At 50.8% G+C, this 27,761-nt stretch overlaps 10 protein-coding genes across 10 annotated transcripts; 4 read left to right on the forward strand and 6 right to left on the reverse strand.

The window, feature by feature from the left end:
• Positions 1-1,414: 1,414 nt before the first annotated feature.
• On the reverse strand, positions 1,415-2,557 carry PFICI_10577 (uncharacterized protein; the record flags this gene model as incomplete). The annotated part of the gene is made up of 3 exons (XM_007839158.1): positions 1,415-1,696; positions 1,799-2,427; positions 2,506-2,557. 3 exons carry the CDS (start codon positions 2,555-2,557, stop codon positions 1,415-1,417), a joined length of 963 nt encoding a protein of 320 aa, XP_007837349.1.
• A 966-nt stretch (positions 2,558-3,523) lies between these two features.
• Positions 3,524-5,755, reverse strand: PFICI_10578 (uncharacterized protein; the record flags this gene model as incomplete). Its single annotated transcript, XM_007839159.1, has 1 exon — positions 3,524-5,755. The coding sequence occupies one exon, from the start codon at positions 5,753-5,755 to the stop codon at positions 3,524-3,526; it is 2,232 nt and encodes a 743-aa protein (XP_007837350.1).
• A 1,061-nt stretch (positions 5,756-6,816) lies between these two features.
• PFICI_10579 (uncharacterized protein) lies at positions 6,817-8,034 on the forward strand (the record flags this gene model as incomplete). Its single annotated transcript, XM_007839160.1, has 1 exon — positions 6,817-8,034. The coding sequence occupies one exon, from the start codon at positions 6,817-6,819 to the stop codon at positions 8,032-8,034; it is 1,218 nt and encodes a 405-aa protein (XP_007837351.1).
• Positions 8,035-9,039: 1,005 nt separating this feature from the next.
• Positions 9,040-13,755, reverse strand: PFICI_10580 (uncharacterized protein; the record flags this gene model as incomplete). The annotated part of the gene is made up of 1 exon (XM_007839161.1): positions 9,040-13,755. One exon carries the CDS (start codon positions 13,753-13,755, stop codon positions 9,040-9,042), a length of 4,716 nt encoding a protein of 1,571 aa, XP_007837352.1.
• Positions 13,756-15,704: 1,949 nt separating this feature from the next.
• On the forward strand, positions 15,705-17,807 carry PFICI_10581 (uncharacterized protein; the record flags this gene model as incomplete). The annotated part of the gene is made up of 1 exon (XM_007839162.1): positions 15,705-17,807. The coding sequence occupies one exon, from the start codon at positions 15,705-15,707 to the stop codon at positions 17,805-17,807; it is 2,103 nt and encodes a 700-aa protein (XP_007837353.1).
• Positions 17,808-18,751: 944 nt separating this feature from the next.
• On the forward strand, positions 18,752-19,894 carry PFICI_10582 (uncharacterized protein; the record flags this gene model as incomplete). Its single annotated transcript, XM_007839163.1, has 1 exon — positions 18,752-19,894. One exon carries the CDS (start codon positions 18,752-18,754, stop codon positions 19,892-19,894), a length of 1,143 nt encoding a protein of 380 aa, XP_007837354.1.
• A 42-nt stretch (positions 19,895-19,936) lies between these two features.
• On the forward strand, positions 19,937-22,715 carry PFICI_10583 (uncharacterized protein; the record flags this gene model as incomplete). Its single annotated transcript, XM_007839164.1, has 2 exons — positions 19,937-20,597; positions 20,662-22,715. The coding sequence occupies 2 exons, from the start codon at positions 19,937-19,939 to the stop codon at positions 22,713-22,715; spliced, it is 2,715 nt and encodes a 904-aa protein (XP_007837355.1).
• Positions 22,716-22,843: 128 nt separating this feature from the next.
• Positions 22,844-23,851, reverse strand: PFICI_10584 (uncharacterized protein; the record flags this gene model as incomplete). The annotated part of the gene is made up of 3 exons (XM_007839165.1): positions 22,844-23,316; positions 23,390-23,570; positions 23,639-23,851. The coding sequence occupies 3 exons, from the start codon at positions 23,849-23,851 to the stop codon at positions 22,844-22,846; spliced, it is 867 nt and encodes a 288-aa protein (XP_007837356.1).
• A 476-nt stretch (positions 23,852-24,327) lies between these two features.
• Positions 24,328-24,702, reverse strand: PFICI_10585 (uncharacterized protein; the record flags this gene model as incomplete). The annotated part of the gene is made up of 1 exon (XM_007839166.1): positions 24,328-24,702. One exon carries the CDS (start codon positions 24,700-24,702, stop codon positions 24,328-24,330), a length of 375 nt encoding a protein of 124 aa, XP_007837357.1.
• A 1,018-nt stretch (positions 24,703-25,720) lies between these two features.
• Positions 25,721-27,254, reverse strand: PFICI_10586 (uncharacterized protein; the record flags this gene model as incomplete). Its single annotated transcript, XM_007839167.1, has 2 exons — positions 25,721-27,080; positions 27,172-27,254. The coding sequence occupies 2 exons, from the start codon at positions 27,252-27,254 to the stop codon at positions 25,721-25,723; spliced, it is 1,443 nt and encodes a 480-aa protein (XP_007837358.1).
• Between the last annotated feature and the right edge of the window lie 507 nt (positions 27,255-27,761).

The following is a 27,761-nucleotide window of genomic DNA, read 5'->3' on the forward strand; positions in this document are numbered from 1 at the left end:
CAGTGGTCACATGAAAAGAAGGAAGCGCAAGGCATCCAAGCATGATAATGGCATCATAGGATACTCTAGACCAAAGGGCAAGGCAAGTCCCACTCCCGTGCCACTATTTTGGTGACTTCATAATTTGCATTTTGTTGCAAGTCTGAGTGACTAATATTCTCCGCACCAGTCGAACACGGCGTTTTGGACATATGCCTATGCCCCCGACGTCGACCTGAGTCGACTACCGCGAGTAATTGACGGTATTCCTACCCGGCCTTGTAAACATCATGAAAATTCCAAAGAGGGGAGAAAGAAGCATGCTTGGGCTACAACGCCTAGCACTCATACGGGACATCATGTCTGCTCCGGAGACAACGGCCATCTGCAATGGCCGAACCCGACCCTGCCTTCAAGATTCCCAGCTTCAAGGCGACAGGGACAAAAGCGTGTCCATTTTGAGGAGCCGCCCATTGTGGAGTCTGATGAGTACGAAGTTGAATGTAAGGATGTACGCAGGATGCCTCGCTGCTCGAGCTCAGCTGAGCAGAGACACAATATTGAGGAATGCATCGATAACAAGAGAGGAAATGTGAGTAGAATTTTTCAAGTTCCTCTCAAGAACACTCCCCCAAAGCGTCCAGGCTTTTTCAGTCGTCTTTTTGGACAGCAGGAAAGAGCCCACAGTCATCAATCACTACGGGATCTACCAGCCCACAATCCCGAGGAATACCCACCTGTATGGCCCGATTCAATACCATGGATGACATCGGGTCGTGGTCAACTGGTAGTTGAGCAACAGAATACCCATGGCACGAGGCTGGATGAGGATTGTGAGCGTAGCCATGATGAGCCAGAAAGGTGATTGACTCTCATCCCTGACGACTTTGCAAGCCCCAACTGAGAAACATCCATTTGACTAACCAATGGTTGGCAATAAGGTCCAGATGTACAGAGCGATCGACTTTCATGAGCAATTTCAGACCGAGATCACGCAGTCCTTTATACATTATTCCCTCGCATCCGCATCTACCGTTCTGGTTGGACAAAAGCGACTTTGAGCCACCTCGTGACCAGAGGAAGCGGCATCGATATTCAGACCCTGCATCAGAGTCGCCGTCCTCTTCATCTTCGTCTGAGTCGGAGTCATCATCTGAACCAGATTCGTCTTCAGAGCCTGATTCATCATCTGATGGTGATGACTATGATGACAGTTCTGATGGTAAGATGGCATTTGTCCCAAACCACGCTGGTCAATATGACAAGATCAAACGCTAATTGAAAATTGCACAAAGAAAGCATCGAGAGTTAGTGCATTGTTATATACCAGAGTAAACATGGGGTCCATTTCTCGGCTCCCATGTCTTGAGGTACAGAAACCCCCCTCCTCAAATACAACGACCATGTCTCCTGGATTCCCACATACCACTTCATACTAAGTGCTCACCCCTCCTTCTTTGATTCGATTCATGATGTCCTCCTCGGCCTTGAAGAACCCAGCCACCGAACTCCCTTCGCCACTTGGCGGGTCGGCATTGAACATGGGGACGACCCGCTGATGATTCTTGTTCACCTCGAGAATGGTTCCATTTCCATACTCTGGATTTTCGCAGAGTTCTAGCATCCCCTGTGCGATCTCTGCTGGATCTATTAGAACACTCTTCTCGGGTCCTTCTAGCATGGCAGCCTTTTGCGGATCTTCTGACCACATTGGAGTCTGAGGGCTTGCGATATTAGCAAATGGCACCATCAAAGTTCTGAAACAGATTTGCAAGCACAAGAAAAGAATTACGGAAATGAAATCTACAAATGCACTCACCTGAACTGCACCAGGCGCAACGGCGCTGACACGTATTCCCACCTCATCCCTCAGACTCCCGAGCGCCCTCACGAAACCATTCAAACCGTGCTTGGTGGCATAATAGATGGGTGTGCCGATACTGGCGCCCTGCCCCGCCTGAGAAGAAACGTGCACCAGACAGCCAGGCATGCGCAGCTTGGACCAGTAGCTGATGCCCAGCTGGCTCAGGCGGATGGGGTGGGTCAGGTTGACGTCGAGGGTGGCATACGTGTTGACCAGGCTGGGCGACACGTCGGCCGGGTCTCGCGACGGCGAGTCCGGGTTGGTCGCCGTCCGCGGTGGATACCAAAAGTTGGACGAGAGGGGCTCAAAGAGGCCCGCGCCGGGGCAGATGATGTCGAGCCGGGGAAACGTGTCCAGGCCCCGGGAGAAGAGCGACGAGAGCTGTGGCCAGGAGCGCACGTCGGTCGGGTGGAAGACGGCTGACGGTTGCTGTCCAGACGAGGAGGAGGAGGAGGCGGGAGAAGAAGATGGTGAGTGCGGATATTCAGCCATGAGCTTCTCTGCTTCTGGGCGCAGGGCCCGGTCGCCGATTATGACTGAACAGCCCCGTGACAGGAGCAGTCGAGCAAATGCGAGATTGATGCCTACATGATATTCTAGTTAGATCATGATTTGTTCGTTGCAATACAGGAACTCGCAGAGGTGCAAGTGCGTCGTCTTACCTGAACCGCCTCCAGTTATGAGTGCATATTTTCCTGCTACCGATAGTGACATATTTGGAAGATATTAATGAAATTGATACTGAGTGAATTGAATAAGGCTGAATCGGCCATGCAAAATTTCGATAGTTCAGATCCTTTGAAACGACCTCTTTGATTGCGATATCTCTTTGCGCCAACCTCAACTAGTATTTGACATTGAATACTGAAAGTGATGGCGTTCAACGACAATATCATGCGGGTTCGGCTAATTTTACTTTACAAAGTCACGAATAATGTCGGTGGTAGCGGTGCGACAGCTATATAACCATGTAAATCGATCCTGTCTGCCTTCATATGCAATCTGGATTGCGCGGATATACTGTTCCATAGAAGCGCCTGCCAAAGTGGACGAACTAAGGTAGAGGGAGTGGGACGGAACATGGGGATGTTGGCGTGTGAGGGGAATCGTTTACCATTTGTACGCATTTATTTCGCTCCTTACAGACACTTTTTAGATATTTTAAATCCAAGCTGTCCGCCAGAAAGAACATCTTGAACTCATACATAATAGACTGGAAGTCATGCAAGATGAGCGATTGTGCAGCGCATTCTCGGCATGTGTACCATTATGATGCATGCATAATGCGCTGACCATGGAATGTATAATCGTTCACCACTAACTTCACAGTGGGTAGGTTCCACTGGGATCATATTGCTTACTCCAAACCCCAACAACTCGGCTCAGCATATTCCGCATCAAAGCCGAACAAGCAATTCAGCGGGTTCATTATTACGCTATGCTGCAGGTACATTTGAACTGGACAGTATATAGATCCGACATCAACAATCGCAAGTTGTTGGCGTTCTTTCGGTCAGGGAGTGTTGGTCTTCAAGGCTACTTTCCTACATTTACGTGAGTGTCTAGGGAGTGGATGCGCTTTTCCAGGAAGGGAAACATCGTCTATTTTTTTTTTTTTTTTTTGTCTAATAAAGAGAATAAGCTAAAACCTGATAAAGGAAGAGAAATCAAACGTCTCCTTTATTCGACTTTGGAGAAAAGAAGCATCCCCTCTTGATATGTGACCTGTGCTTTCATCTCTTTCGCTCGGACCGCCATATCCTCGTGATTACTAAATACCATTTCTGAACTGTCCCATCCGTCCACCTTGTGGAACAGTAATGCCAAACTCGAGTTTCTCCAAGGCGGTAGACCACGGGCGTGGTTGGTCATGATGACCACGAGAAGCAAGGCAAATGTCAGAACCGTAACAGAGATTGGAAGCACAAGCCACGCCCAGCGAATGACAATAAATACTTCGCTCTGCTTGGCCACGCCGCTCGTGGCTGAGCTGTTGACCGAGGTGCGAATCTCCTCGGTCAGGCTGTCGGCAACTTGGCTCACGAGTGTCGATACATCATCAACTTTGCCGAGTTGCATGCCGACGTTGGGTACAAATTTCAACGTTGTATTGACACCACAGCGCGAATCATCCACGACACCCTTGCTATCCATGGCCACATTAAACAAAGAATACAGGTAACTCGCGAGCTGAGCATACTCGCAATAGTTGAATTGGAAAGTCGTGTTGGTTGGCATTAGAACATCGCTCCCGGAGCCCAGATTGAGAGACATTAGAGTTCCATGCGTACTTTCTGCAAACACCTTGTCATTGATGATGAGGGGTGCTTGTGGACCCGTGAGATTGCTTGCTGTAAAGTTCCCATAGTAAGGTGTTTCAAAGGTTTTGGCACATAACTGCATGGTGCACTGCCCAGCTTGCTTGACAGGCGGAGTCGAGCTCGAGGTGAAGTTGTCCCATGAACCCGGATCGCGTGGAAGATAGTCCCTCAAATGCATATCCGAGTCGAACTGTACAAACGCGAATTTGCTAATGACGGCTGGTTGTGACGGTAATTTGATCGGTTCATCTTCTCCAACATATTCGGGAATAGAAGTCCAAACAGTAAAGTGCGCCCCTGTCTTGCTAATACTGCCAACCCCAACCCCATCCCCATCCCCATTATCAAACCCAGCCTTGAACGTTTTGTTGATCGTCTGGAGAGTATAATTACATTTGAGATCATAATCACTCTTCGAAGGGCTGAAGTGACATGTAGATGCAATCGTCGTCCTCAAGTCGATGCAATGGCTACAAACTCCCAATGTAGTTATCGTGGGCCATTCACACCTTTCAACGCTGCATGGGAGAAGCGGCTCCTTTATTGCATTGTAAATTGGCCTAAGCACGGCCGCTTGCAAGTCGTTATTAAGCGGGTTATGGCACTCCTGATAAAAGCTCTCCGAGGATGGATTGTATATCTGACTCGATAGGATTGGAGGGTTGATCTCTGATATTGGCGTCAAGATGCTAGGAAACTGAAAGACGGACTGGATAAAGGGATCGATGAGCAACGAGGCTATGGTTATAATGGAAGCGGATGTTGCTAGGAGGGTTCTAAGATTCTTGCGAAGGGCCAGTTGAAGTGCGCCCCAGGGCCCACGGCTTGCCTCGTCAAATAACTGCAGGTCGTTGAGCTCCTGCGGGCTATTGTGAAAATGCAGCCACTTCAACTGCGACACGATTTCGGCAACGGCGACGAGACAAGCAGATTTCGCCAAGGCGCCGAGGAATGAGACCACCACGTTTGGGGAGAGGTATCTCTGGCCCAACCCCCATTGACTCAGGGGTTTGTTCTGTTCGTGTATCAAGACCCCGACGACAGAGGCGATGCAAGCAATTCCAAGTATCGAAGCTGAGATCTCCCAGGCCCAGTATCGATGAGCCGAAAACGTGCTCTTGCATGCCTCAACCCTTACAGGTGCCGCTTCGGGGGACCGAGGATGGTTCATCGGAGGTTCCACGATGGTATCTGATTGGGAAGCAGAGACTGAAGACAGTGGCTGCGAAGCCATGCTCTCCTGACCTCCTAGTAAACACCTTCTCGAATTATCGTCTTGCTTTGTAAATCCATACTCGGGATTGGTGATCTGGCATTCCAAGCGAAACTCTTCGTTCGATTGAGCAGCCAAAGGAGTCCACAAACTTCCCAATACCGAAGTCGTCGGGAGCGGGTCAGGTGAAGGCTGTAGTGACTTGAAGGTTCTCGGATGGGCACGGGAGGCCTCGTATCCAAATGGCTGTAACTTCAGCTCATCGTTGTCACTTTCTTTTGAGCTATTCATTGATTGGCTCAAGTATTGAGTATAGTCGTTTGACGTCTTTGATGGTTTATCGTCGTCGTGCGTGACAGAATCATTATGGTACGCCATGACAATGGTGAGAGGTAATGGAAGAGAACTTTAACAAGAGCCTGCAATCGGCCCAGTCGGATCTTGAAGTTTTTCCTCAACAGCACAAGCAAGCCTGGGTATATTCACTGTTTATCACCACCATAGGTACCATGGAAGGTAGTTCCTCGCCATGCATCGATTGCAAAAGGCGTCCAAAACGTGCCAAGAAGGTTATTCATTTCAATTAAATACAGATCGGGCCCTTCTGGCTATTTTGACATGCGCAGTGATGCCGACTGGCGTTTCATTAGCCACACGTACACCTATGACTGCATCTTGCCAAAAAGAATTGCAGCAAGAACCATGTCTTGTGCAGCATTTTCAAGTAGCTGAAATTGTAGAATTGGAAAAGGCCGTGGACTCTGGTATCGAACCCAGCCATTGATGTCAGAAGGAACGTTCAGTATTCATTACATTGACCAGCAATACTACCCTGTAAGAGCCTATAAGAAAACGCGGAAGGGCTCCAACTATATATAGCAGCGCTATGGGTTGCACCCAGCTACCGTATTCTAACGAATCACATTAGCTGCTCATGTCACGAAACCTCACCGAAGAAGCGTCTGGTAGTCTTTTGCCATATCGAAGGATCGGAGGACGACGCAACATCACGCTATGGTCCTTCACTGGTCTCTTGACACAAGGAAACTTATGGACGATCAAATAGTTATTCCTGCTTTGAGGAGAAGAGCTATAGGTCAGGTAATCCCACCACTTGTACCGCTGAGGTTTTCATTTACCATGAACGTTGCGTACCTGCGTGACCTCAACTTAACCCTGACTAGGAACCTAACCTACCTAACCTAGGTACTACGTAGGTGACAAACCCCACGCAGGGCCGACGCTTATCTTATCGCGATTAGATTAAAGCTATCCTAGTAACGTTTGTATCCAAGAATTCAGAACAATCATCCATCTCTCACTGCTGCATACAATCATATAGTGAAGCATAGAAATGCGAACAATGCTTCTGTGCACCACGAAATGATGTCTACATTAATCATATTTCTCGTATAGACATCCCCAACTCGATATACAGCATGGCAACGACGTTGAAAGCGGCTGCGTCGACCGCAGCTACCGTGGTGGCGGCGACAACGGCAACCTCATCATCGACCACCTCTTCAGCCAAGTTCATCCCGCGCCAGACTTTCGACGTCTCTTCGTCCATTGTGCGGTCCTACTTCTTGGGTCACCACCGCGGCGCCTTGTCTGCCATGCAGCGCATCCTGTCCAACATTTCCCTCATTGTCGAATGCCGCGACAGTCGCGTCCCGTTGACCTCGACGAACCCGCTGCTCGAATCCTCCCTCGCCGGCCGCGATCGCATCATTGTCTACACAAAGTCGGATCTCGCCTTTGACGGGGAACAGAGCCGCTTCAAGGAGAAGCAGCAATTGCTACTGAATAAATGGCACATGGCGCGTCAAGGGAAAGGCAGCTTTCCAGCAGACGGTAAGCAGACGGCCACGCCTGGCGGGCTGGGCAATAATACCGATGTCGTCTTCACCGACGAGGGCAAGGCCAAGTCCATTGGCAAGCTCCTAGAGCTGATCAAGCAGCGCGCCGAGCACTTGGACTCGCTGACGGGTATGCGCGCCCTCGTCGTCGGCATGCCCAACGCCGGCAAGAGCACGCTGCTCAACGCCATGCGCCGCGTCGGCATGCACCTGGGCAAGGCCGCCAAGACGGGCGGACAGCCAGGCGTGACGCGCAAGCTGGGAACCCCCGTCCGCATCATTGCCGAGGACGAGAAGCGCGGCATTGAGCAAGGCGTCTACGTCGTCGACACCCCGGGCGTCTTTATCCCCTACGTCGGCGACGTGGGCGCCATGCTCAAGCTCTCCCTCGTCGGCTGCGTCAAGGACGGCGTCGTCCCCGTCGAGACCCTGGCCGATTACCTGCTCTACCTCGTCAACCAGCGCGATCCGCGACTCTATGAAGAGTTTTCCGAACCCACAAACGACGTCAACGAGTGGCTCGACCGCATCGCCCTGCGCAACGGCAAGTTGCTCAAGGGCGGCGAGCCCGCCCGTGAGCAAGCCGCCACCTTTGTCGTACAGCAGTGGCGCAAGGGTCTCCTCGGCCGCTTTACCCTCGATGAGGTCAATGAGGAAACCCTGCGGGTGTGGTCCAGAAAGGGACTTCCCGGTGGCGAGGACGAGCCCCTCTCCATGAACCAGGCCCGCAAGAGGGAGAAGGAAGCCAGGAAGCAGCGGAGTCTTGCCAAGCGGGCTGCGGCCGCGGATAGCGGTTGAAATTTGTAATGCGACGAAGCATTCACAACAGCGTCCGTACCATTTTGAGCAGTCCGCGAGTTCGACGGCGGAGGTTGCTGCTGTCACGCCGTCACTCATCATCTATGATGGTGTGTTCGTTGGATCTAATGACTCGAAAAGCCCTCGACCACTTGGTGGCTCACACTTGCATAACACGAACCGAAATAGGCGAGCCTAGGACATCATCATAGGTCTGGTCTGTCATAAGGATGATCTTCATAGTCCTGGCAGGTCAATTCAACCCAAAACGCCAGGCCGATGGTCGCCCCAGTGGATGTTTGGACCTCTATATTAACAAGGTATTGATTCTCTGGAGCAATCGCCCTCGTCCAAGCCATAACAGAAGGGGCACTGGCATCTTTGTCCCAAAATACAAAGCGATTACAAATGTATCCCAACTCCAAAGTCACCTGTATATACATTCAACTAAGGATTCAACACCAGATCCCCCTGCCGGAATATGTATGTTAGCATGAAATAGAAAAGTTAAAACACTCCGCATGTTAAATCTAGAGTATAAGCCATGCGGAGACGATAAAGGCGAATAATGGCGATCTTTGCAGTCTCCTTCCCATCTTGATAATAATTTTATTATTCATATATTGACATTAAATATTCGTGTTTCTCCTCTCTAGACTCCTCCGGGTGAAAAGAGTAAACGCCGCGCCGTGCGCGTAAGCAGGGGTATTCTCGTCTTTTTGTGCACACCTTTCCATGATAAAAACGCTAAGAAATGCGGCTAGGTACCGCCGAATGGTAATATGAATAGCTTCCAATATGCAAAATTAAAGTCAATTTTGTGATGCGTCGCTCGCAAGCACAAGACCCATCCACGAAAAACAGAATAATCAATCAAGGCGGCAACGCTTCCCATGAAATAGCGTGTGACGTATCCAAAATCAGTTAACCGCTCCCAAACGGTTGGTGTAGAAAATATGTGGTAGAAACATCAGGCCAAGGCTCGTGTACATAACTGGGCATGCACTAATCGTCCAATCTGAACATCTTGCGCAACGCACCAAATTTCTTCTTCTTCTTGGGGGAGGAGTCAGGACCCTCAATGATAGCCTCGGAACCGAGATTATGACCATTGGGCTGCTGTGCAGGCATCATACCAAGACTGGTGCTCCGGCGACCCTGAAAGTCTGGCCTCTCAACTTTTGCTCCATTTACCCGCCCACCGGCAGTACTGGGTCTCACATCGTCCGTTGGTTCGGGGAGCGGCCAACTATCGCCTCTTGTGAGAGCATTCTTCTTCTGCAACTTCGGGCTGTGGGGTCTCTGGTCGCTGCGGAGATTCCGAAGCTCGTCCGTGTTGCGCTCGAGTTTGGTATCCCTTCTGGCTGCGCTCTCCGTCAGCTCAGGCCTTGAGATTTTGCCGGCATTATCTGCCTTCTTGTTTCTTCGGAGAATGCTGCTCATGAACGAAGACCTGCGCTCACGTGTAACGACGGGCGCTGTGACCGACGTTGCAAGAGTTCCAGGTCCAGATCGCTGACGATTCAGAGTCGTGGTGCCAATTCCAGAGTTGGTACGTTGGCTGATGTCTGGTCGGAAGGCAGGTGCTGCATTTCCAGGGCTTCTCAGTGGACTCGGGAATTGGGTCGATGGATCATCATCATCAGAATCGGGGAGATCAGGGGAGGCCTCTTCCTCCTCGGGTACAGGGGCCGCAACTTTGATATTTGCTGGCGCAGTAGCCGAGGCCCTCAATGTGCCCTTGGACATGGGACGTGACGATGACCCAGGTCTGGCGTCTTCTTCATCGCTCGAATCGTCAAATCGACTTCGAAATCTTGAAGCAGGCTCGTCCTCGTCGCTAGAATCGCCAAAGCGACTGGTGCCCGCTTTTGTCTTCTTGCCAGCGGCTTTACCAGAAGCACGTCCGAATGATGGGAACTGCAAGGATGCACGCTTCGAGTCTTTGCTTGAATCGCTACCTGAACGTAGACTGCGGCGCATGCCCATGGTCGTTGGTGGGCCAGCTACAGACGAGCGACGGAAGGTCGAGCCCGAAGGTGACAGAGATCTAAGGCTGAATCTACTCGAACCCTTGACAGCCTCCGGCGGTGAACGGGGCCTCGCTGGAACCATGTCCTGCCTCTCCTGCCTCAATGTTCGGCGGAAAGCCATGGAATCTGATGGTGCTGCCCGAGTTCGTTTGAAGCTGCTATCGCTGGCATCAGAGCCCCGACGTTGCGGTGCAGGTTTACTAGTTTTCGAAAACGCAGTGGCAGCAGAAGCCGCAACCGCAACTGACGCAGCCTTGTTGTGTCGGACGGCTTGATCATCTTGGCCGCCGGCTGTGCGAGGTCTCGTAATTCGTGGCGAAGCAACGCGTTCTGGGGGTGCCGATGCGCGGTGCGAGGCGTTTCCGTCGGTAAATGGATCAGATCTCATGGATTTGCGCATGTGCACTTCTCCCGGGTCTCTCTTTGTGAGCGTGCCTGTTCTCGCAGGTTGCGGTTGTTGTCCCCGCATCGACATCCGCATATGTCCAGACTGCCGTACAGGACTCAGAGGCTCGTGATTAGCCTTTGATCCGGGCTGGATCATGTAAGTCCGCTCAGCATCAACTGGTCTCATCTGTTTCTGTTTTGCCTTCTCTGGTGGAGTCGTTTGGGCATGGGCTGCTTGAGCTACAGCTGTCGCCTGTCTCTGCCCAGCCGTTTTCTTCGTCCTGTTACTTAATTTACGGGTTGGGGTCTGCATCTCTTCGTGGTCGCCATCCGCTCCTGCATCCTCCATAGCTTCCAACTCCAGCTGTCGTCTCTTCTCGGCAGTTAAACTGCGCCAGAATGATTTCGCATGCTCCCAGTCATTTCCTGGTGCTTCTCTACTGGCGGCAGGCGCGAAAACAGTATTGTTCCGATTTGTTGGTTCCATCTCCTCGTATTTGGTATTTCCAGCCGCAGTGGTCTCAGGTGCGTGGCTAGAAATTGACGACTTCGTGACCGGGCTTTCAACCACTGCATCCATTGACTGGAATCCATCACCGTCGACATCTGAGATATCCTCGTAGGCATCGCTGTAAATGGAAGCATTCGAGTCATCGTCATCTGTCGCAGCCTCGGGTTGCGCGGCCTGAGGCGTGGTAGCCAGAGTCGTCTGTGGCAGGACTTGAGTCTGAGAAGGTATTACAACAGCTTCTGGTTCTTTCATTGCGTCTGCGGTTGATGAGGGAAATGAAGTCGTCTGCTGTGGAGCTGGGCTCTCATCCGAGTTGTCATCTGGGAACATTCCGGGAATATCGAAATACTGTTGCGTCGTTTGCTTGACTTCAGTGAGGCCTGGGCTGGGCTGGGTGATGCTAATGCCGGGCACTGTCTCAGATCGCTCCTCAAATCTTGGCTGTGAAGGTAGCGTAGACGCAGGAACTGCTTCAGCTAGAGGTTGCTCTGGCTGCACCGGTATCTTCTCTTCTAATATTGTGGAGTTGATCTGGGAGTTGGGCTGAGACTCCAACACTGTAGCAGCTGTAGTCTGACTAGCTTGCAGTCCGCCGTCGCTGTCATCACCCGCACTGTTGAAAGAATCATGTTCGTCATCTGAGCTATTCAAACTGTCAGACAAATCATCCCTGCCGTCAACAGATGTGACGACAGGAGGTAGCGGTTCACGGAACCTTGAGATATTAGCCTCATTCCGTGCTGCGTTATCTTGGGCCTGCGAAAGTGCTGTGCCAATGGCGTAATCGCTCGATAAACCGGTGTCCATGGAGCTCTCCGTCGCCATTTGCGGGCTGTAGGTTCTTGCCACAGTTGTAGCTGGGACATCCTGGGGGCGAATGAGCGGGCGTTCTTGTTCTTCTGTGTCGCGAACCTTCTTCTCACGAACGCTTCCAAAGCTGGGTAGAGCGGGCCGCGGCTTCATGACCTCATCTTCTTCGAGATCGAGCGATGTATCCTTCTTCCTATTCCGACCGATCCCGCTATACCAAGGTCGCCGAGTCGTTTGTGGGCTTGGCATAATTGGTGAATCTGTATCGGCGACGGGACCGTGAGACTCGCCAACAATGACAGGGCTTCTATCATCAAAGCTGACCCTGGCCGACTTTTTACGTGGTAGAGATGCATCTCGATCGGGTGAAGAAAAACGAGCTCTTGCGGCGTCAGAAGTACTAGTATCTGATGGCGATGCATCTCGTGGCGACGGGCTATGCTTGAGTGCCGATTTAATTGGTGATGCTGATCTTCCTGGTGGCGTATGTCTGACAACCAAGTTATCTGATGGTGATGACGCGAAACGGGCCTGGCGAGCAGGACTCTGCGAAAGTGATCGTTGTGGGACATTCGCGGACTGTGCCACGCTCACAGCCAGGTGCCTTGGAATTTGTTCCTGCTCCCTTGACTCCAGTGTACTAGCTAGACTCTCGGGATTTCCGTCAGATCCTTCAAATGTCGAGTAGTCGGCAAGCTCGGATTCTGCTGCCAATGTGGTTTGTTGTTCACCGGCAGGCTCGTAAAGTGTTTGGCGGGTCGGTACGCTATCGAGAGCACCATAGATATCACGAGAAGGGATGTGAATATCTTCCGCGCCGGATTCATCCTCAGACTCCTCTCTGACCATAGAAGGTTTCCTACCCATCTGTGCAACGGGCCGAGGGCTCAAGAGGCGTTGCGGTTCCTGGGGAAGCGGTGACGTGCCCGATTTTCTTGGCTCGTACTGTTCTGAGGTTGATACGTGACCCTTATTGTATCCATCAATCGGTACCCCAGCGACGGATTCTACCTCGGTATTCTGTAATGTCCGTGGTTCATCTTTTATAGCACGGGAAGTCTGTGTTGATGATGGTTCGTGACTTCGGAGTTCTCGAGTGTTTCCATTGGTCTCCACAAGACTCCCTCTTGTTCTGCCCACTGTGCCCTTTGCTAGATGACTTCCAGATCTGGACACACCAGATTGACTTTTCTTACTCTTTGGTTGCTTTTCTGAAGCTGCTTGCACCTGGTAGGCAATTGCGTCCAAGTCTGCCTTTGGAACCATTCTTCTTGAGTTTGGGTCGTAGACGAGTGTTTGATCTGGTTTGGTAGTAACAGTACTGGAAGCAACTGAGGATCGCTTGGATTTCTTCGATGTTTGTCGCGGCGACTCGGTCCACTCATCATTTTGATCCACGACTGGCGAAGCTGGCGGCGACTGCGCCCGAGAGCGACCTGGATAGGAAAAGTTGACGGATGAGCTTCGACTATCCGGTCGTTGCGGAACCGAGGTTAGGTGCTCTGGTATTGGTTTCGTCATGGGCGCATCTGATGTTCGCAGATTGCTAATATCTCCTTGTGGTTGCGTATACCAAGATGGCAGTCCAGTTTCCATCTTCTGAGAGGCAGTCTTGAAATTCTGCATGCCCACGCCAGCTGAACTCGTACTCCTTGACACCTTGTGACTGGATGGAATGGCTGGTACTGGCGGGTGATCCGGTTCGAGCGGCTTTCGATCTCCATGCGGCGAAGGACTCCGAAAGGTGCGTTCCGACATGCTACTTGAACTGCCTTTCCTCTCCAAGCGCGGTTGCTGTGAGCTTCTCCTGGCGGCAGCTGAAGCTGCGCTACCGACTGACGACACAGAGGGACTGCGGCGCATCGTCCGTTTCGTCTGGACGTCGGCGACATTGGTCGGAGTCTGCGGACGGGCACGAAGCGCCGCCGCGGCAGCGGCGGACGACAAGGCCCGATTCGGGTTTTGCGTGCCTGATGCCATAAAGGCGGCGGCGGCGGCAGTCGAGGCGTTGGGGTTTGTGATACTCCTTGTGACCTGCTGTACAACAAGAGAAGAGTCAACAACAAGATCCCAAACTTCGAAATAGGTTTCCCAAGAGAAGTAAAACCAGAATCCGGGCCAAGCGCAGATCAAAATACAAGTCACGTCATCATAGCAAGGCGAATGTGCCGCTTGGCCTGAGATAGCTTCACCAGCTAAGATGATCTGGCTCTAGCTCGGCCTACGGCTGGCGTAGTTCATCCGTTGGAGCAATGAGCAAATCTGCGGAAGCGCGCAGGCACTAACCAGAGACACGCTGTAATCGGCAGACAAATATCCCAATGAGGACAAAGAACAAGCAATAGCTGGCGCGAAACCGAGGGAACGGGCAAGACAGGTTGGGCACACGTACCGGAATTGGCTGCTGCCGGCTGCGTCTTCTCGAGCTCCCAAACATGCCGGCGTTTGCGATGATAGGACCCAACGCCTGTCCTCTTTCTTGCTAGTTATGAGACTTTTGCGAGCTTTTCCGGCTTGAGCCGGTGCGAATAACTATGAAATGCTCATTCGCGACGTTTGAAAATCATTGCGATTTAATTGTCCTATGGGCGCAATCGGTCGATATGTTTGATGATGTAAGAAGGGTAAGCGTTAGAATAGCGCCCCTGCGGCAGCTGAAGTCTAGAGCCGGCAAGAGAGACAAACAAGAGCTGGTGTCGATTTGTTGTTTAACTGCCGAGACGATCGCCGGATTCCTAAGAAGCCCGAGAGGGAAAAACAAAAATGTATTTTGTGTGAATGACGCTCTGGTCGCTCTGAACAGACGAAGGAATGTAAGGTGTAATCTTCTCTTACCAGACCCTGTCGCCCAAGCCACGCTCAATCAATCAATCTCGCCGAAGCTGTGCATCGGCATGACAATGACAGGCTGCATTCAGTAAAGCGGGTGGGGGCATATTGCTGCAAGCTGTGAGCTTCAACTCCAGCGCTCATTCACCCAGAGTCCCACCCAAGCCACCCTCAAGGGGCCCCCTGTGGGATGAGGATCTTGTGGGACTCGGGCATCTCGCACAACGGAGCCAGCAGGCCAGGCACGCCAGGTAAAGCAACTGGCGGGCCCCGCTTTGAACCCGGGGTGCGCGTGCTGGAACCGTACCCCATTACTCAGCCAGTAACGAAGCCACAATTACATCATTGATTGTGGCTCACCACTAGACATTCTACGAAAGTACGCGCCAACGCGGCGCCTAGCCAGCCTCACTCAATTCTAAATTCAATTGTCACTTTCAGAGTAGCAGGGAGTCGAACAATATAATCATAAAAATTATAGCGACTTTGAACACGTGGAAATTGTTGATTATTCACACGAATGTATGTCTGTTTTTGGGACGACAATGCATTCTTGCACTATGAATAGATATATGGTTGTGGATTCGACCAAATGTGGAAGGAAGTAAACCTCTCAGGTACCGAGTCTAAATGCCAATTCATGCCAAAGAAACATCGCAGCCGAAAAAATCAAACTTATGGGACACGACCTGTTGGCCTGTATCTGGACTCGCAACCTAATTTGGATGTTCTCCCCAGAACTGAAATGTCTGGCGGTCCGCGAATATTTAGTGCGTATGGAGAGACACTGATGAGATCCAGTGGAAATCCCGGAGACGTGCGCGGAGCCGGAGGCTACCGTCACAGATCCGAAGATGCGTCCCGCCGATAAGCCATTCGGGTGTCCCACTCCAAGTCGGGTATGAATATGCAGCCGAAATCAATTCAAATAGTGGCCTGTCTATGAATTTATGATGAGATTGTCTCAGTAGTTGCTCTGTGAAGAAGATTTCAGTCAAACAGATCGGGTCTGCTGCTTAATCCAGTTTCGAGATTCGATTAGCCGCCTTTTCTTCAATACATCTATCTATACTCCTAGACTTTCGCTCAATGTTAACACCATGACACTAGATATCAGGGAAATCAACCTTGTGGAGGCTTCCATTGAAGAGCTGCAAAAGGCGCTCGACTCGGGGCATGTAACCAGTGTTGAGCTGGTAGCACGCTACCTCCGACGAATCAGCACATACGACTGTCAGAACCTTGCCCTCAATGCCATCCCCGTGCTGAATAATTCCGTGTTCGCCGAGGCTGCTGCTTCAGATGATAGGCGAGCCGCTGGCAAGAAAGTGTTGCCTCTCGACGGGATTCCATACACGATTAAAGATAGCTTCAAAGCCAAGGGCATGACTGCTGCTGCAGGCTCGCCGGCATTCAAGGATCTGGTCAGCAATGAGGACGCAGCAATAGTCGCGTCCATTCGTGCCAGCGGCGGCGTCCTTCTCGGACGAACCAACATGCCTGCCATGGCCTGCGGAGGCATGCAGAGAGGCATTTATGGCCGTGCTGAGAATCCATACAACCCAGAATATCTGGCAGCAGCCTTTGCATCCGGGTCTTCCAATGGTTCGGCGGCCTCTACGGCAGCAAGCTTTGCCGCCTTTGGCCTTGGTGGCGAGACCGTGTCTTCTGGCAGATCACCGGCCTCGAACAATGCTCTTGTCGCTTATACCCCGTCGAGAGGTTGGTTGTCTGGCCGGGGCAGCTGGCCTTTATACCCGACTTGCGACGTCCCGGTTCCGCACACCAGAAGTATTCGCGATCTCCTCTGTTTGTTGGACGTGATTGCGGTGGAAGATCCAATCAAAGAAGGCGACTTTTGGCGCGAGCAGACTTTCGTAAAGCTCCCTGATCCGTGGCAGGATCGACCTCTCGAGTCGTTCAAAGAAATATCTGCATCTAAGTCACTGTCTGGCTTGCGCATTGCCGTGCCTCGGATGTATGTCGGCGGCCCAACTCCACCGGGCGCTACTACAGTGCATACAAACCCAACAGTCATTGAGTTATTCGAAAGAGCACAGAAGGATATTGAAGCCCTTGGCGCAGAAATTGTCTCGACGCCAGACTTTCCAGCAGTCACAGCCTACGAAAACGATGATCTTCTGCCCGCCGGCTGTCCTCGGCGGCCGGCCAATTGGGGAGCCATGGAACGAGGTCCTCTGATTGCGCATGCGTGGAATGATTTTATCAAGAATTTCCATGACGAGACGCTGCCGGATCTCTTTGCCGTAGATACGTCTCAGATATACCCCGATTGGCTTCGAACAGAGCCCGAGCTAAGGCATTTTGAAACGGCCAATGGAATCATGTATCATACACTGAAAGAGTCATTGCACAGAGGAAGCCATCGCCATTCTCCAGGTTATTCTACAGTAGACGAACTCGAGGAAGCGCTTCTTGCTCTGGAAGGCATGCGTCGACACCTTTTAGACGACTGGTTGACTGACCTTGGCTGCGACTGCGTCCTGTTTCCGGCGGTTGGAGACGTTGGCCGCGCAGACTCGGATTCAAACTTTGAAAGTGCTGCCCACACGTGGCGCAATGGCGTACGCTACAGTAATGGCAATAGAGCTATTCGGCATCTAGGCATACCGACAGTATCAGTTCCCATGGGGGTTATGTCTGATACGCATGTACCGGTCAACTTGACATTCGCTGGGCGGGCGGGTAGCGATGTGCAATTGCTAAAGTGGGCGAATGCATTCGAGTTCAAGACACACCATCGAGTCGCACCTCCGCATACGCCAGCGCTCGAGTCTGACCGCATTGTAATTCCCAAGGGTCCGAATCACTCTTTCTACGAGCCACGCCCAGAACTGACCGTTGAGAAAGCCAAGATAACCGACCAAAGTGACTCGGCGCTTTGCTTTACTCTGTGTGGCTCTGTTGCTGTGGAACCTTCCACAACAACATGCCCAGTGGTGGATATCACTATCAACGCCCTACCTGTCCCACTTGGCATGATTGAGACAGATTCGAGCCCGCAGCTTATAGCTGGCAAAAAGGTTTTTGGATTCCGCGTAAGTCAGGTTGTGAACATGGCTACTACCAAGGCTGGGCTGGTGAAGACATGGGCTCCCACTGCCCGTGACAAGACAATGGTGGTGATTTTGGCAAGAAACTCTCCGAGCAGTCGACCTACTGGTTGGCTTGGGTTGTTGTAGAACCCAGCTTCCTTGGTTGAAACCACAGACATAAAGAGCATTGGTTGCAGCCCTCTTTTTTGGCATAAAATGTGGGTTTTACTATCTCGAACCTATCTTATCGTGCTTGCATTTGTCACAGACTCGCGTTAAATTTTCGAATCATTGATTCATGAGTAGACCAATGAATATGGGTTTGCAATATAGAGCTATGGGATGCGAGGAATTGCGATCTTTGAGACCATCAAGTCTCGAGCGAACCATGACTATATATTCGCGCCATTGTATTGTTTGTCTGAACATTGCTCGTCCGTTTGTATACGCACGCCTCTTTCACCAAACATTCCATCTACAGCCTGACTTAGCACGGCCATGTCAAGTGGATGGCATGAACACTGCGAACAATATTGTCGAGCACCAGAAGGCAGTTCATCACTTCTGTGTTATCCATTTTGATTGGTCGATCTTCAGCAATGCGGCAAATGCCGGACCAGTCATAAGCGATAGCACGAGCGTGCTCAGCTGGGCACGAGGCTGCGGTAAAGTTGTTTTTGATTGCACTCGACACAACCACTTTCACGAAGTGAATGCATGACAAGTAAACCGATAGATGTGAAGCGTCAACACACTATCGCGTCTTCTAATTTGGCACTGTCAGTCGTTGGGGCAGGCAGTCGCGTGAGTCTGGTACCTACTACCGACACTGCGCCGCACTCGCCCAGACTCAAAGAATGAACCGTCTGACAGCAGACGTATCAGACTCCACTTGACATTTCTTCCACCTCCTCAGGTGACGCGAGTTTGGATTTACCGGACTATAACTTGGTCGTCGAACAAGCTTCCCTAGCGAAGACTTGGAGATATCTTGACAACATTTTCGAACCACCAGTCTGTGAAAGCTCCTTGTCAAAATAGCCGACTCTCCAAATTCTCAAGTACTAGAGAAATCACTACACATTTTCAGCATGTTTCCACCGAGTACGTCACTGTGGCAGGCACAAACTGCACAGATCATGGCTGGAGACCATGCGGACGGCAATTCTCACCACGTTGGTTCACGACCGATCCTAGAGACACCGACATTGACAACGACACAAAGGCTTCCCGAAAAAGGGAATACATCTCGATCAGAAAAGCGTAAGAACGTGAGTTCTAACGTTGAGATGGAACACCGCGGCTCCAGTGAGGGTGGCATGACTGGTCAGGAAAAGCTGCGTCCAATACAAAATGGATCTTTCTTTGGCGCCGAAGCTTTCTCATCCGTCGTGGGCCGCACAAAATTCCCATCAAAAGGCCCTTCATACCCGCCACGCCAAAACTACCCGCCTCTCAATCCTGCGGATCAGAACCCGCCTTGCAATACCCTCTATGTGGGCAACTTGCCCATTGATACGTCTGAGGAAGAGCTGAAGGCCATGTTCTCCAAGCAGCGTGGCTATAAGCGACTGTGCTTTCGAACCAAGCAGAACGGCCCGATGTGCTTTGTTGAATTCGAGGATATCTTCTTCGCAACTAAGGCACTCCACGAGCTCTATGGTCAACTTTTGCACAATAGCGTTAAGGGAGGCATTCGTTTGAGCTTCTCCAAGAACCCACTTGGCGTCCGTTCAGGGCCAGGTCAACGAATTACCACTCCCAAGGACGGATTAAGCAAGCTGATATCGAGCGCTAGTGGGCGCGTCATGACAGTCGATGAGGGTGACATATCTCGGAACAAGCCCATGAAACCAAGATGTGACTCTAACGACTCTGGGTTTGAATCTTTGCCTCCCCAACAAGGGTTACCAAATGCACTGCATGCTAATGAAGGAATTCCGGCACCTACATCCGACTTGCCAACTTCAAGTACATCTGCCACTGAGAGCAATGTAGGGACTGTGCCTTCAGTGGGCACGACCATGCTTTCAGACATAGTCCAAGAGTCTATCGCACATATTTGCGAGGACTTATACCATAAGCTAGAGCCTGAAATCTGTCCAACAAGTTTCGGAGCAATGATCGGCAATTTCGGAGAGCTAATCAAAGCCTTCGCTATCCAACTTGGCCTCGATCAATCACATCATATGGGACCTAGTATCATGTACTTTGTGTACAAGCACCATAAGTGAGTCATCCATGCTGTAGTTTCCTCTAGTTAAACAGTTGCGCTGATGCCCTCCGTTAGCGAGATTTGTGCTCTGCTGAAGGGAAAATTCATGGGTGGAGACGAGAACGGCCCAGAATCACCACAAGGCAGACGTGGGAACATGTCCCTCGCAGAGAAAATGGAAATGTGGCATCAAGAGTTCTCTCAAGAGCACTCTGTTTTTCGAGAAGATGCTCCCTCGAAGTTTGAGGGAGTTGATGACTTGGAAGATGACGACCCGGTATCGAATTCGGAGCTTTCATTGTACAGCAAAATCATCTTGAAGAGTTCTGCATACAGATGGCTTGTGTCGACTCTCCAAACCCAGGCTTCATTGTGCTACGGGGATGGTCATTCCACAATGGCAGGCGATGAGATACGGCAAATGGTCCTCAAGCAGCTTCAGACCGGCACTATCAGTAAGAAACAGCCTCCTCGGACATTTGCGACTTGTTTCGTGCTCCCTGGATACTGGAACACTCTAAGATCAAGGTTGAACTTTTATGATGCCAATGGTCAGACCATCAGACTGCAAAACATTGTCGTCCTGAGCGTTTCGTCAGATACAGATGCTCAAATAGCAACTGCGGGACATTACATGCGTCAGATGTGGCAAGATGCTGGAACTCTGCTATTGCAAGGCTTCCAAGACTTGGTAGACGGAAGGATTGGGGAATGTATTGAAGGTAAGATCTGAAAGACAGCTCCTGCTCCACTCAAACGGCACTTCACATGCTCAAGGCAATCTAGTTCAAGTACATGACACCGCATACATCAAGATACAAATCATTGGATCTGATGTTAATGTCGTTTGCCATGGTCCAGCGTATTTTGCAGCGCAATGCGCTGCACAACTGTGCTGGATTGATTGTGCTATTCAACCTAATCGCCCTCTCCCAGTTGTCCGTACTCCCTGTCTAACACAAATTGGGGCGGCCAAGTTTCTCATCTCCTCGCTTGACGAAACCACAAAAAGACACAAGGTTCTTGCTCATATAGAACGAACAAATACGTGTTGGCAGCGGTTTGACCCGCTAGTCTGCGTTTGGGGGTTTCCTATAGCTCGGCGTCCAGAAGGCTTCTCGGGAGTCGAATTACCGCTTAGCCCTGCCAACAATTCACTGTTCCTGTCGCCAGATCTATCCCTCGAATGGCCTGTCAAAAGATTGGTCCTCAATCAATGGGCTGCTACATTATGCTGCGTTGGAAGAATCAACTCTAGCTGGCTCTGGCATCTTGAGCGTACCTGTACTTGCTCCGCCGAGTGGATGGAGAACTACAGCGGTGATCTGCACAGACTCACCATTGACGACATTGCTCGTGATCAACATATTCTAGGTTACTGCAATGAGACCAGCGGACTTCTCAACAATAGGCAGGACGAAACTGCCAGAGGCCAAGAATCAAATTCAAACAAAGAATCCATTGAAACGGTGATCAATACTCCATTGATGAAATCCCTGGATTGCAATTCTTTTACAACGCATGATGCTCAGTCTGACTCAGTTGACACTGATCTTTTGTCCATATCAAGTTTTTCGTGCGACATAGACGACGACGCTCTACAATTGGACAAATGTGCAACCCCCATTATCGATATCGTTGCTCTTCAGCTTGTCTCCAAAATTGCTTGCCGACAGGCTCCTACGTTGGAAAAACCACTATGCGATCAGGAATCTATGAGCAACGCTCAAGGCACTGCGAGCATCTCGACTCAGGGTATACAACGCGGAAGCCCAAACTCGGCTCCGAACCCAGGAAAAAGAAAAGCAAGTGACCAAGACGAAGGGGATGATGGAGAAGAACCGTCGCAGAATCGTCGGCCTGAGAAGCGCTCGGCTAGAGGGGAAGGTTCGTCAAGACAACAAACATTTGCCTGTCCATTCTGGAAGCGCGACCCTATTAAGCATCGGACTTGCTTTCACGCAAAATTACTCACTAGTTCGCGTGTCAAACAACATCTAAGTCGCAGTCACACACCTCGGTTCTACTGTCAACTTTGTTTTGCCGTTTTCAAGGAGGAGCAAGCACAAGAACAACACGTTATTCAGCGCTCCTGCATCAGGGTGCCAGGCATGCAACTTGACGGCATCTCGCCCGACCAGCAGTTACAGCTATCCAGAAAGCCTAAACTGACGTTGACAGAAGAGGAAAGGTGGTACCGGATCTGGGACATAGTCCTACCCCATGATCCACGCCCCAAATCACCCTACATTGACAGCCAACTTTCCGACTGCTGTGCGCGCTTCCGTGAACACTGGCAAAACCTTGGACCAGAGCTGCTGTTGAGGGAGATTCAGTCTAGCGGAGTTCTAGCATCTGCTGCCATGGATGAAGCCACCACAGCTCGGTTGCTGAGAAGGATTCTGGCAAGAGGACTTGATATGATTTGGGAATCTTGGGCGCCGCCCTCCAGCTCTATAATTCAGCAAAATCTGCTGCAGCAGCTTCCTGCCACACCTGCATATACTCAAGAGCATAACTCGCTCGGTCCAGTGAGCAGTACAACCTCAACTAGCTCCATCGTGGACGTGGCGCCCGAGATACATGGAAATTTACACATCACTCCATGGGTGGGCACACACCATCAAAGAGTCCCTGAAACCCCAGATTTGAGCACGACGGGTACATATACAGTGTCTCAAATGGTGTTCTCCAATCCCAGTGCCTCTGAAATGGTACAAAGGCTTGAACAAACGATAGAATCTACCAACATGCTTGACTTTGATGACGCGGACATCTTAGACAGCAGTCATGATTTTGGAGCAGACATAGGAGACATTGGTAGCTGGGTCGATCTGTAACTCAAGTAGAACATCAATGATCGGATTGAATTGGTTATGATGATGATGATGGAAGACTCCAAGACCATGTTCGCAAGAATTGATACCAATCGATGAAAAGTGACTATTAAATTGTCATCTTGACGGATTCAATCATTGCTAGTGCCAAAATGGGAAGGCTCTTGACCCTCAACGAAAGCAATCAGCTCATTCGTTCCATCCATCAGGTGCGCAACATCGCCATGTCCCATGTCAATACTAGGCTCTGCACCAAGGATCTCTACAGAGCTTTGTGCTGAATTTTGATCATGGCTACTTCCTGTAACCATGTTTATAATCATGTTTTCGTAATCATAAAGGCCGAGGCCGTCCTTGAGCATTTGCCGGATGGCCACATTGCCTTCCGACGGGAGCGGTCGTGGGTTGGATTGCTCCGCGCTGCCCGACAGTAGATGGTCCAGACTCTCCTTGAGCTCTTCAAAGGCATCGCGATATCTCGTCGCTGTTGGTAGTCTCTCGACTATAATGTAAAGAATGACGTTGCAGGCGTTCAGAGCATTGGACACGCGATGTGGTGCAAGACTGTCTCGCTGGATCCACGTTGTGTAAATGAGAGTCAGGCCTTGAGTTCAAGTCTGTCAGCCACTTCTTCATCCCACAAAGTCGACAAGTTTTCGGTCTACAGCGCCACTTACCGGCCAGAAAAACTGTTTGGAGGGCCCAGAGTGAGTACCCTACAACCGAGTTTCGATGTAGCTTCTTGAAAGTATCACACACGCCCACACACGCTTCAGCGCATTCCTTGACATATCTTGGGCTTTTGGACATGATCATTGGCAGATAGAGCTGTCGCTGACAATTGTAGTAGAAATGCAACTATAAATGGGGACGACCACGGATTAGTCTCGTCGTCTTGCTGATGAAGAAGAGGTCAAGAGCCATACGTAATAATCATATCCATCGTAGGGACGACCGCCAAAAGCTGGAGCGATATCACACGGTGGTGGAATCGACTCTTTCCAATCCGAAAGACGTTTTTGGAACCAGGATATGGTCGCCTCGGGGACTTGACTGGGATCTCGGTCCAACGAGTACAGTGTGCCAGTGATCCAAGATTCAAGTTGTCGAATTCTGATTGTATGTCGAAAACAGGCCATCGTGGTGGGCCCTTCGTGGTCAGAAGTTGTCAAATCCAGTGACTCTTCGTTGACGTCCAATGGGAGCTGCAAAGTTAGAAACGGGTTGCGCCTAAAACTTTTGTAACCAGGTACACATGAGGCTTACCTCTGCATCTATGTCCCGATCCGCAAGCGCAAATGGCCGACCGAGTGCTACCGAGGTTTGTCGATCAAGCACATATGCTGACCAAAAGACTCTGCGAGCGAGTTCAGTCTCGAGGGTCCTGGCTTCATTTGGCCGCGAACGTCTATGTAGGCCGAGTTCGATGCATGTCCGTATAGCCAATCCAACAAAGTTCCTGCGTCGGGTTTTCGATGATTAGACTTTTTCAGCTCTTGCAAAGAGGTTGGCTCATCTTACCAAGCGCCAGGTGCTTTGGGAGCTCTCAGTGAATAGATGCCAAGTAATAGTAATACCTGTACGGCGACAATATCTCGCCTCGCCACAATATAGTCTAAAGCTTGTGTAGCAGCATATAATGTCGCTCGGGGACAAAGGCCAACTTCTCCCCCGTCGTCTCAAGGTATCGTGCCCCATTGGCGTAGATCAGGTGCAGGATCATTTTGTCTCTAAAGTCGACCAGCTCGTCCTTGTGGCAGTGCAGTTCAGCGATGTGAGGCGTGTGCAGAAGAGGCCAGCGAGTGGAAATGTGTTGGAGATAGCCCAGGTACATTCGATCAGCGAGGTCTTGTTCCACATCTACCAGCTTGATGGTTCTATTCTCTGCAGCAAAGGGGGTAGGTGAGTGTCCCTCCACATGCTCTTCCTGCGACAGGGAGTGTGGACTTCCCTTGACCTTACCGAGGAGTGCAGAGACGGCCTTGCCCATGAAGATGCTAGAAGATGCGCCAACGTATATGCCTCCAGAGTCGCATGATATGTCTCTTAGGAGCGAGGTGAAATGATCTGTCCCTCCTGGTGGCGTACGGCCTTCGCTGCCATCGAGCACTACTGGTGAATTGGGTGAATTTTGTTCAAAGATCGGCGGCGCCTCTTGCTGCCTGGCATTTGCTCCAGATTCAGTCCGAGCAAGACGACTTTCCAACTCAACAATATGATCCTCAAGCGCATGTATATAGCGCGACTTGCTCAGTTGCTGTCTTGGCTTGGGAGGATATTGGCACTCGACAGAGGCAGCGAGACATGCTCGGCAGGATGGATGCGTGCCGTTACATTTTGACTTGCGCGCCTATCATGTTTTATTCCCATGTCAGATAAGTGATGCAGCTACTAGACTTCAGTATTCAGTGTCAAAGACAACTACCTGCCTTGCATCGAAAACAGGCCAAAGCCACTCTTGTCCGCCGCGAAAAGTGCTTTGAAAAGATGATGGGCTGCGAAGGATTCCCACCAGGCTCAGACACGCGGCTCGACTGTTCCCGCGTCGCATCCATCGGGCTGTCTACCATGGAATGAGGTCGAGACACTGACTGTACGGTGCCGGACACAAGATGTGAAGGGCTGAATCCATACAGTCTCTCGGAGGCGATAAGAGGCCATCGTCCCAAGATCGGGATGGCCCCGAGACCCGCTTTTCAGATCATCTCTAGTATCTCCTATATTATTCCCCACTGCCTATAATGATGCAGATCTCGCGTGGACGAGCTGGGAGCCGAATCGGATGCCTTGGCGAGACCCAACAGACTAGCATAGCGCATCGGGAATCTGGTAGCTTCCGGCATCGGGAAGTGAAAGTTGCCGCCTTGGAAGCTCTACTATGTAAACCTTTGACAAGCTATATCATACAACTATGAAGTCTAATGGGACTGACACAAGGTCTCACAAACTCAAATGCTCGCTTTGCGTTGAATAGAACTACTCGCTAGAATTCATACATGTGAATTATATTACGGTTTGGCAGAAATCTCTACTTCTGCCTCATACCTGTCGTATTTGAATTTGCTGCCATAATGGTCATCCCGGAGCCTGCTCATTCCCGGCACCCCATTCATGTTCTCACGAAGAGTACCACCTGGAACAGCATAGTCGTCCCAGTACATGCCGCGCCGTTGTAGTTCAGGGACTAGTAGTTCGACAATATCCTCAAAGCTGCTGGGGTTGCTCGTGTAAGAAAGGTTGAAACCGTCCACATCCGCAATATCCACCCATTCTTGCATCTTGTCGGCAATCATGGCCGCCGTACCAACGGGGGCTGGGTGCAAGCCGCCAAAGCACATGCATTCTCCGAGGCGACGGGGCGTCCAGACCTCGGAGCCATCGTCTCCGGCACCGCCCTGAAAATCCCGTATCAGAGACTGAACCGTGTTCTCGTCAGGCTTTCCAGTAAGCTGAAAGGGCTCGTCGAGCGGGTACTTGGACAGATCCAGTCCGGTGAAGCCACCAAACTGGGCCAATGCACCGACAATGTCGGCGTTCTGGAGTGCTCTCTGGTACTTGGCTTCCGCTTCCTCGAGCGTGCGACCTAGGATTGGGTTCATGGAGGCAAAGATCTTGATGGAGTTGGGATCCCGGCCAATCTCTTTCGCCGAGAGACGAATTTGCCTCACAGCCTCAGTCGTGTGCTTGGGGATCAATCCGCCAATGAAGATGGCCTCGGCATGCTTCGAGGCAAAACCTTGCCCGGCCTTGGATGAACCGGCCTGGAAAATCAATGGCGTTCGCTGGGGAGATGGGTGGGTTTGATGAGCCCCTTCAATGTCAAAGTATTTGCCCTTGTGGTGAATCGTGCGAATCTTGGCCGGGTCATAGGCGACACGGCGTTCTGCGTCCCACACTTGCGCGTCATTGGCCCAGCAGCTTTCCCAAAGCTTGTAACAGACATCCATGTATTCGTGAGCTACAGCATATCGTTCGTCATGGGGAACGACATCTTGCTGTCCCAAAGCCCGGGCTGCGCTCTTGGACCAGCTTGTAACCACGTTCCAGGCAACGCGACCGTTGGACAAGTGATCCATGCCACTGTACGTCCTCGCCAATATATAAGGGTTGAGGTAGCTTGTGCTTCCGGTGATGCCAAAGGAGACGGACTTTGTGACTGCGGCCATGGCTGGCACGAGGATCATGGGGTCGAACTGGGCCACTTGTGTTCCAGAGGCAAAAATGGCGTCGGAATTGCTGCCATAGATGGTGTGTTGACCGTAGGCGTCGGCGAAGAAGACGGCGAGTATCTTGCCCTTTTCAGCGAGTCGTGCCACGTTTTGCCAATACTCAATCCGGTCTTTCGAGCGCGAGTTATCATTTGGGTCCCTGTTGTAATTAATGTATGTCAATATCCATTTTGATTTGGTCGAAAGAAAGACGGAATCAATGAAGTGAAAAAATTATCATAACTTTTTACCTCCATTGTCCGGGGCTCAAATGATTCCCTGTACATGCTGTTTCAAAGAAACACAGTTTGATCTGTTTTGAAGGATGATGCATCTTGTCTGAATGGCAATAGATATGCGTGGCAATTTTGTAGAGGTCACTGGAGGAGGGAAAAATAAATAAATAGTAAAGAATTCGATGATCCGCTGATGGAGTTGAGTGAAAAGAGAGACTATGAAGCGGTGAATGTTCAGAAACTTATAAGAAGATCTCTACTGGACCTTACCAGTGAGTTTCAATTTCAAAGCAACGCAGTCTAGCGGATGGATACTCGCAGTCATCGGTAATGCATATTACCCGCTTTGGCCTTTCCCGGCAGCATTCTCAAACTCTTGCGGCGGATCGGCCGAGACAACGACGATATAATCTTTGCGCCTGATACAAACTTCCTGCAATGTTAGGATGTCATTTCCCGAAAAGAAACAGGCCCACTAGAAGCTCAACGGCGTTTGCAGTCGACTTCGGCACTTGACCATGTCCCGTTCGGATCTAGACGTTTGCCGCTTCATGCTATCGACGTACTTACCACACCAACCAATGTTCACACAAGTTCAATGCTTG

This window comes from Pestalotiopsis fici (assembly GCF_000516985.1).
Source record: "Pestalotiopsis fici W106-1 unplaced genomic scaffold PFICI_Scf_7, whole genome shotgun sequence".
Lineage (NCBI taxonomy): Eukaryota > Fungi > Ascomycota > Sordariomycetes > Amphisphaeriales > Sporocadaceae > Pestalotiopsis > Pestalotiopsis fici.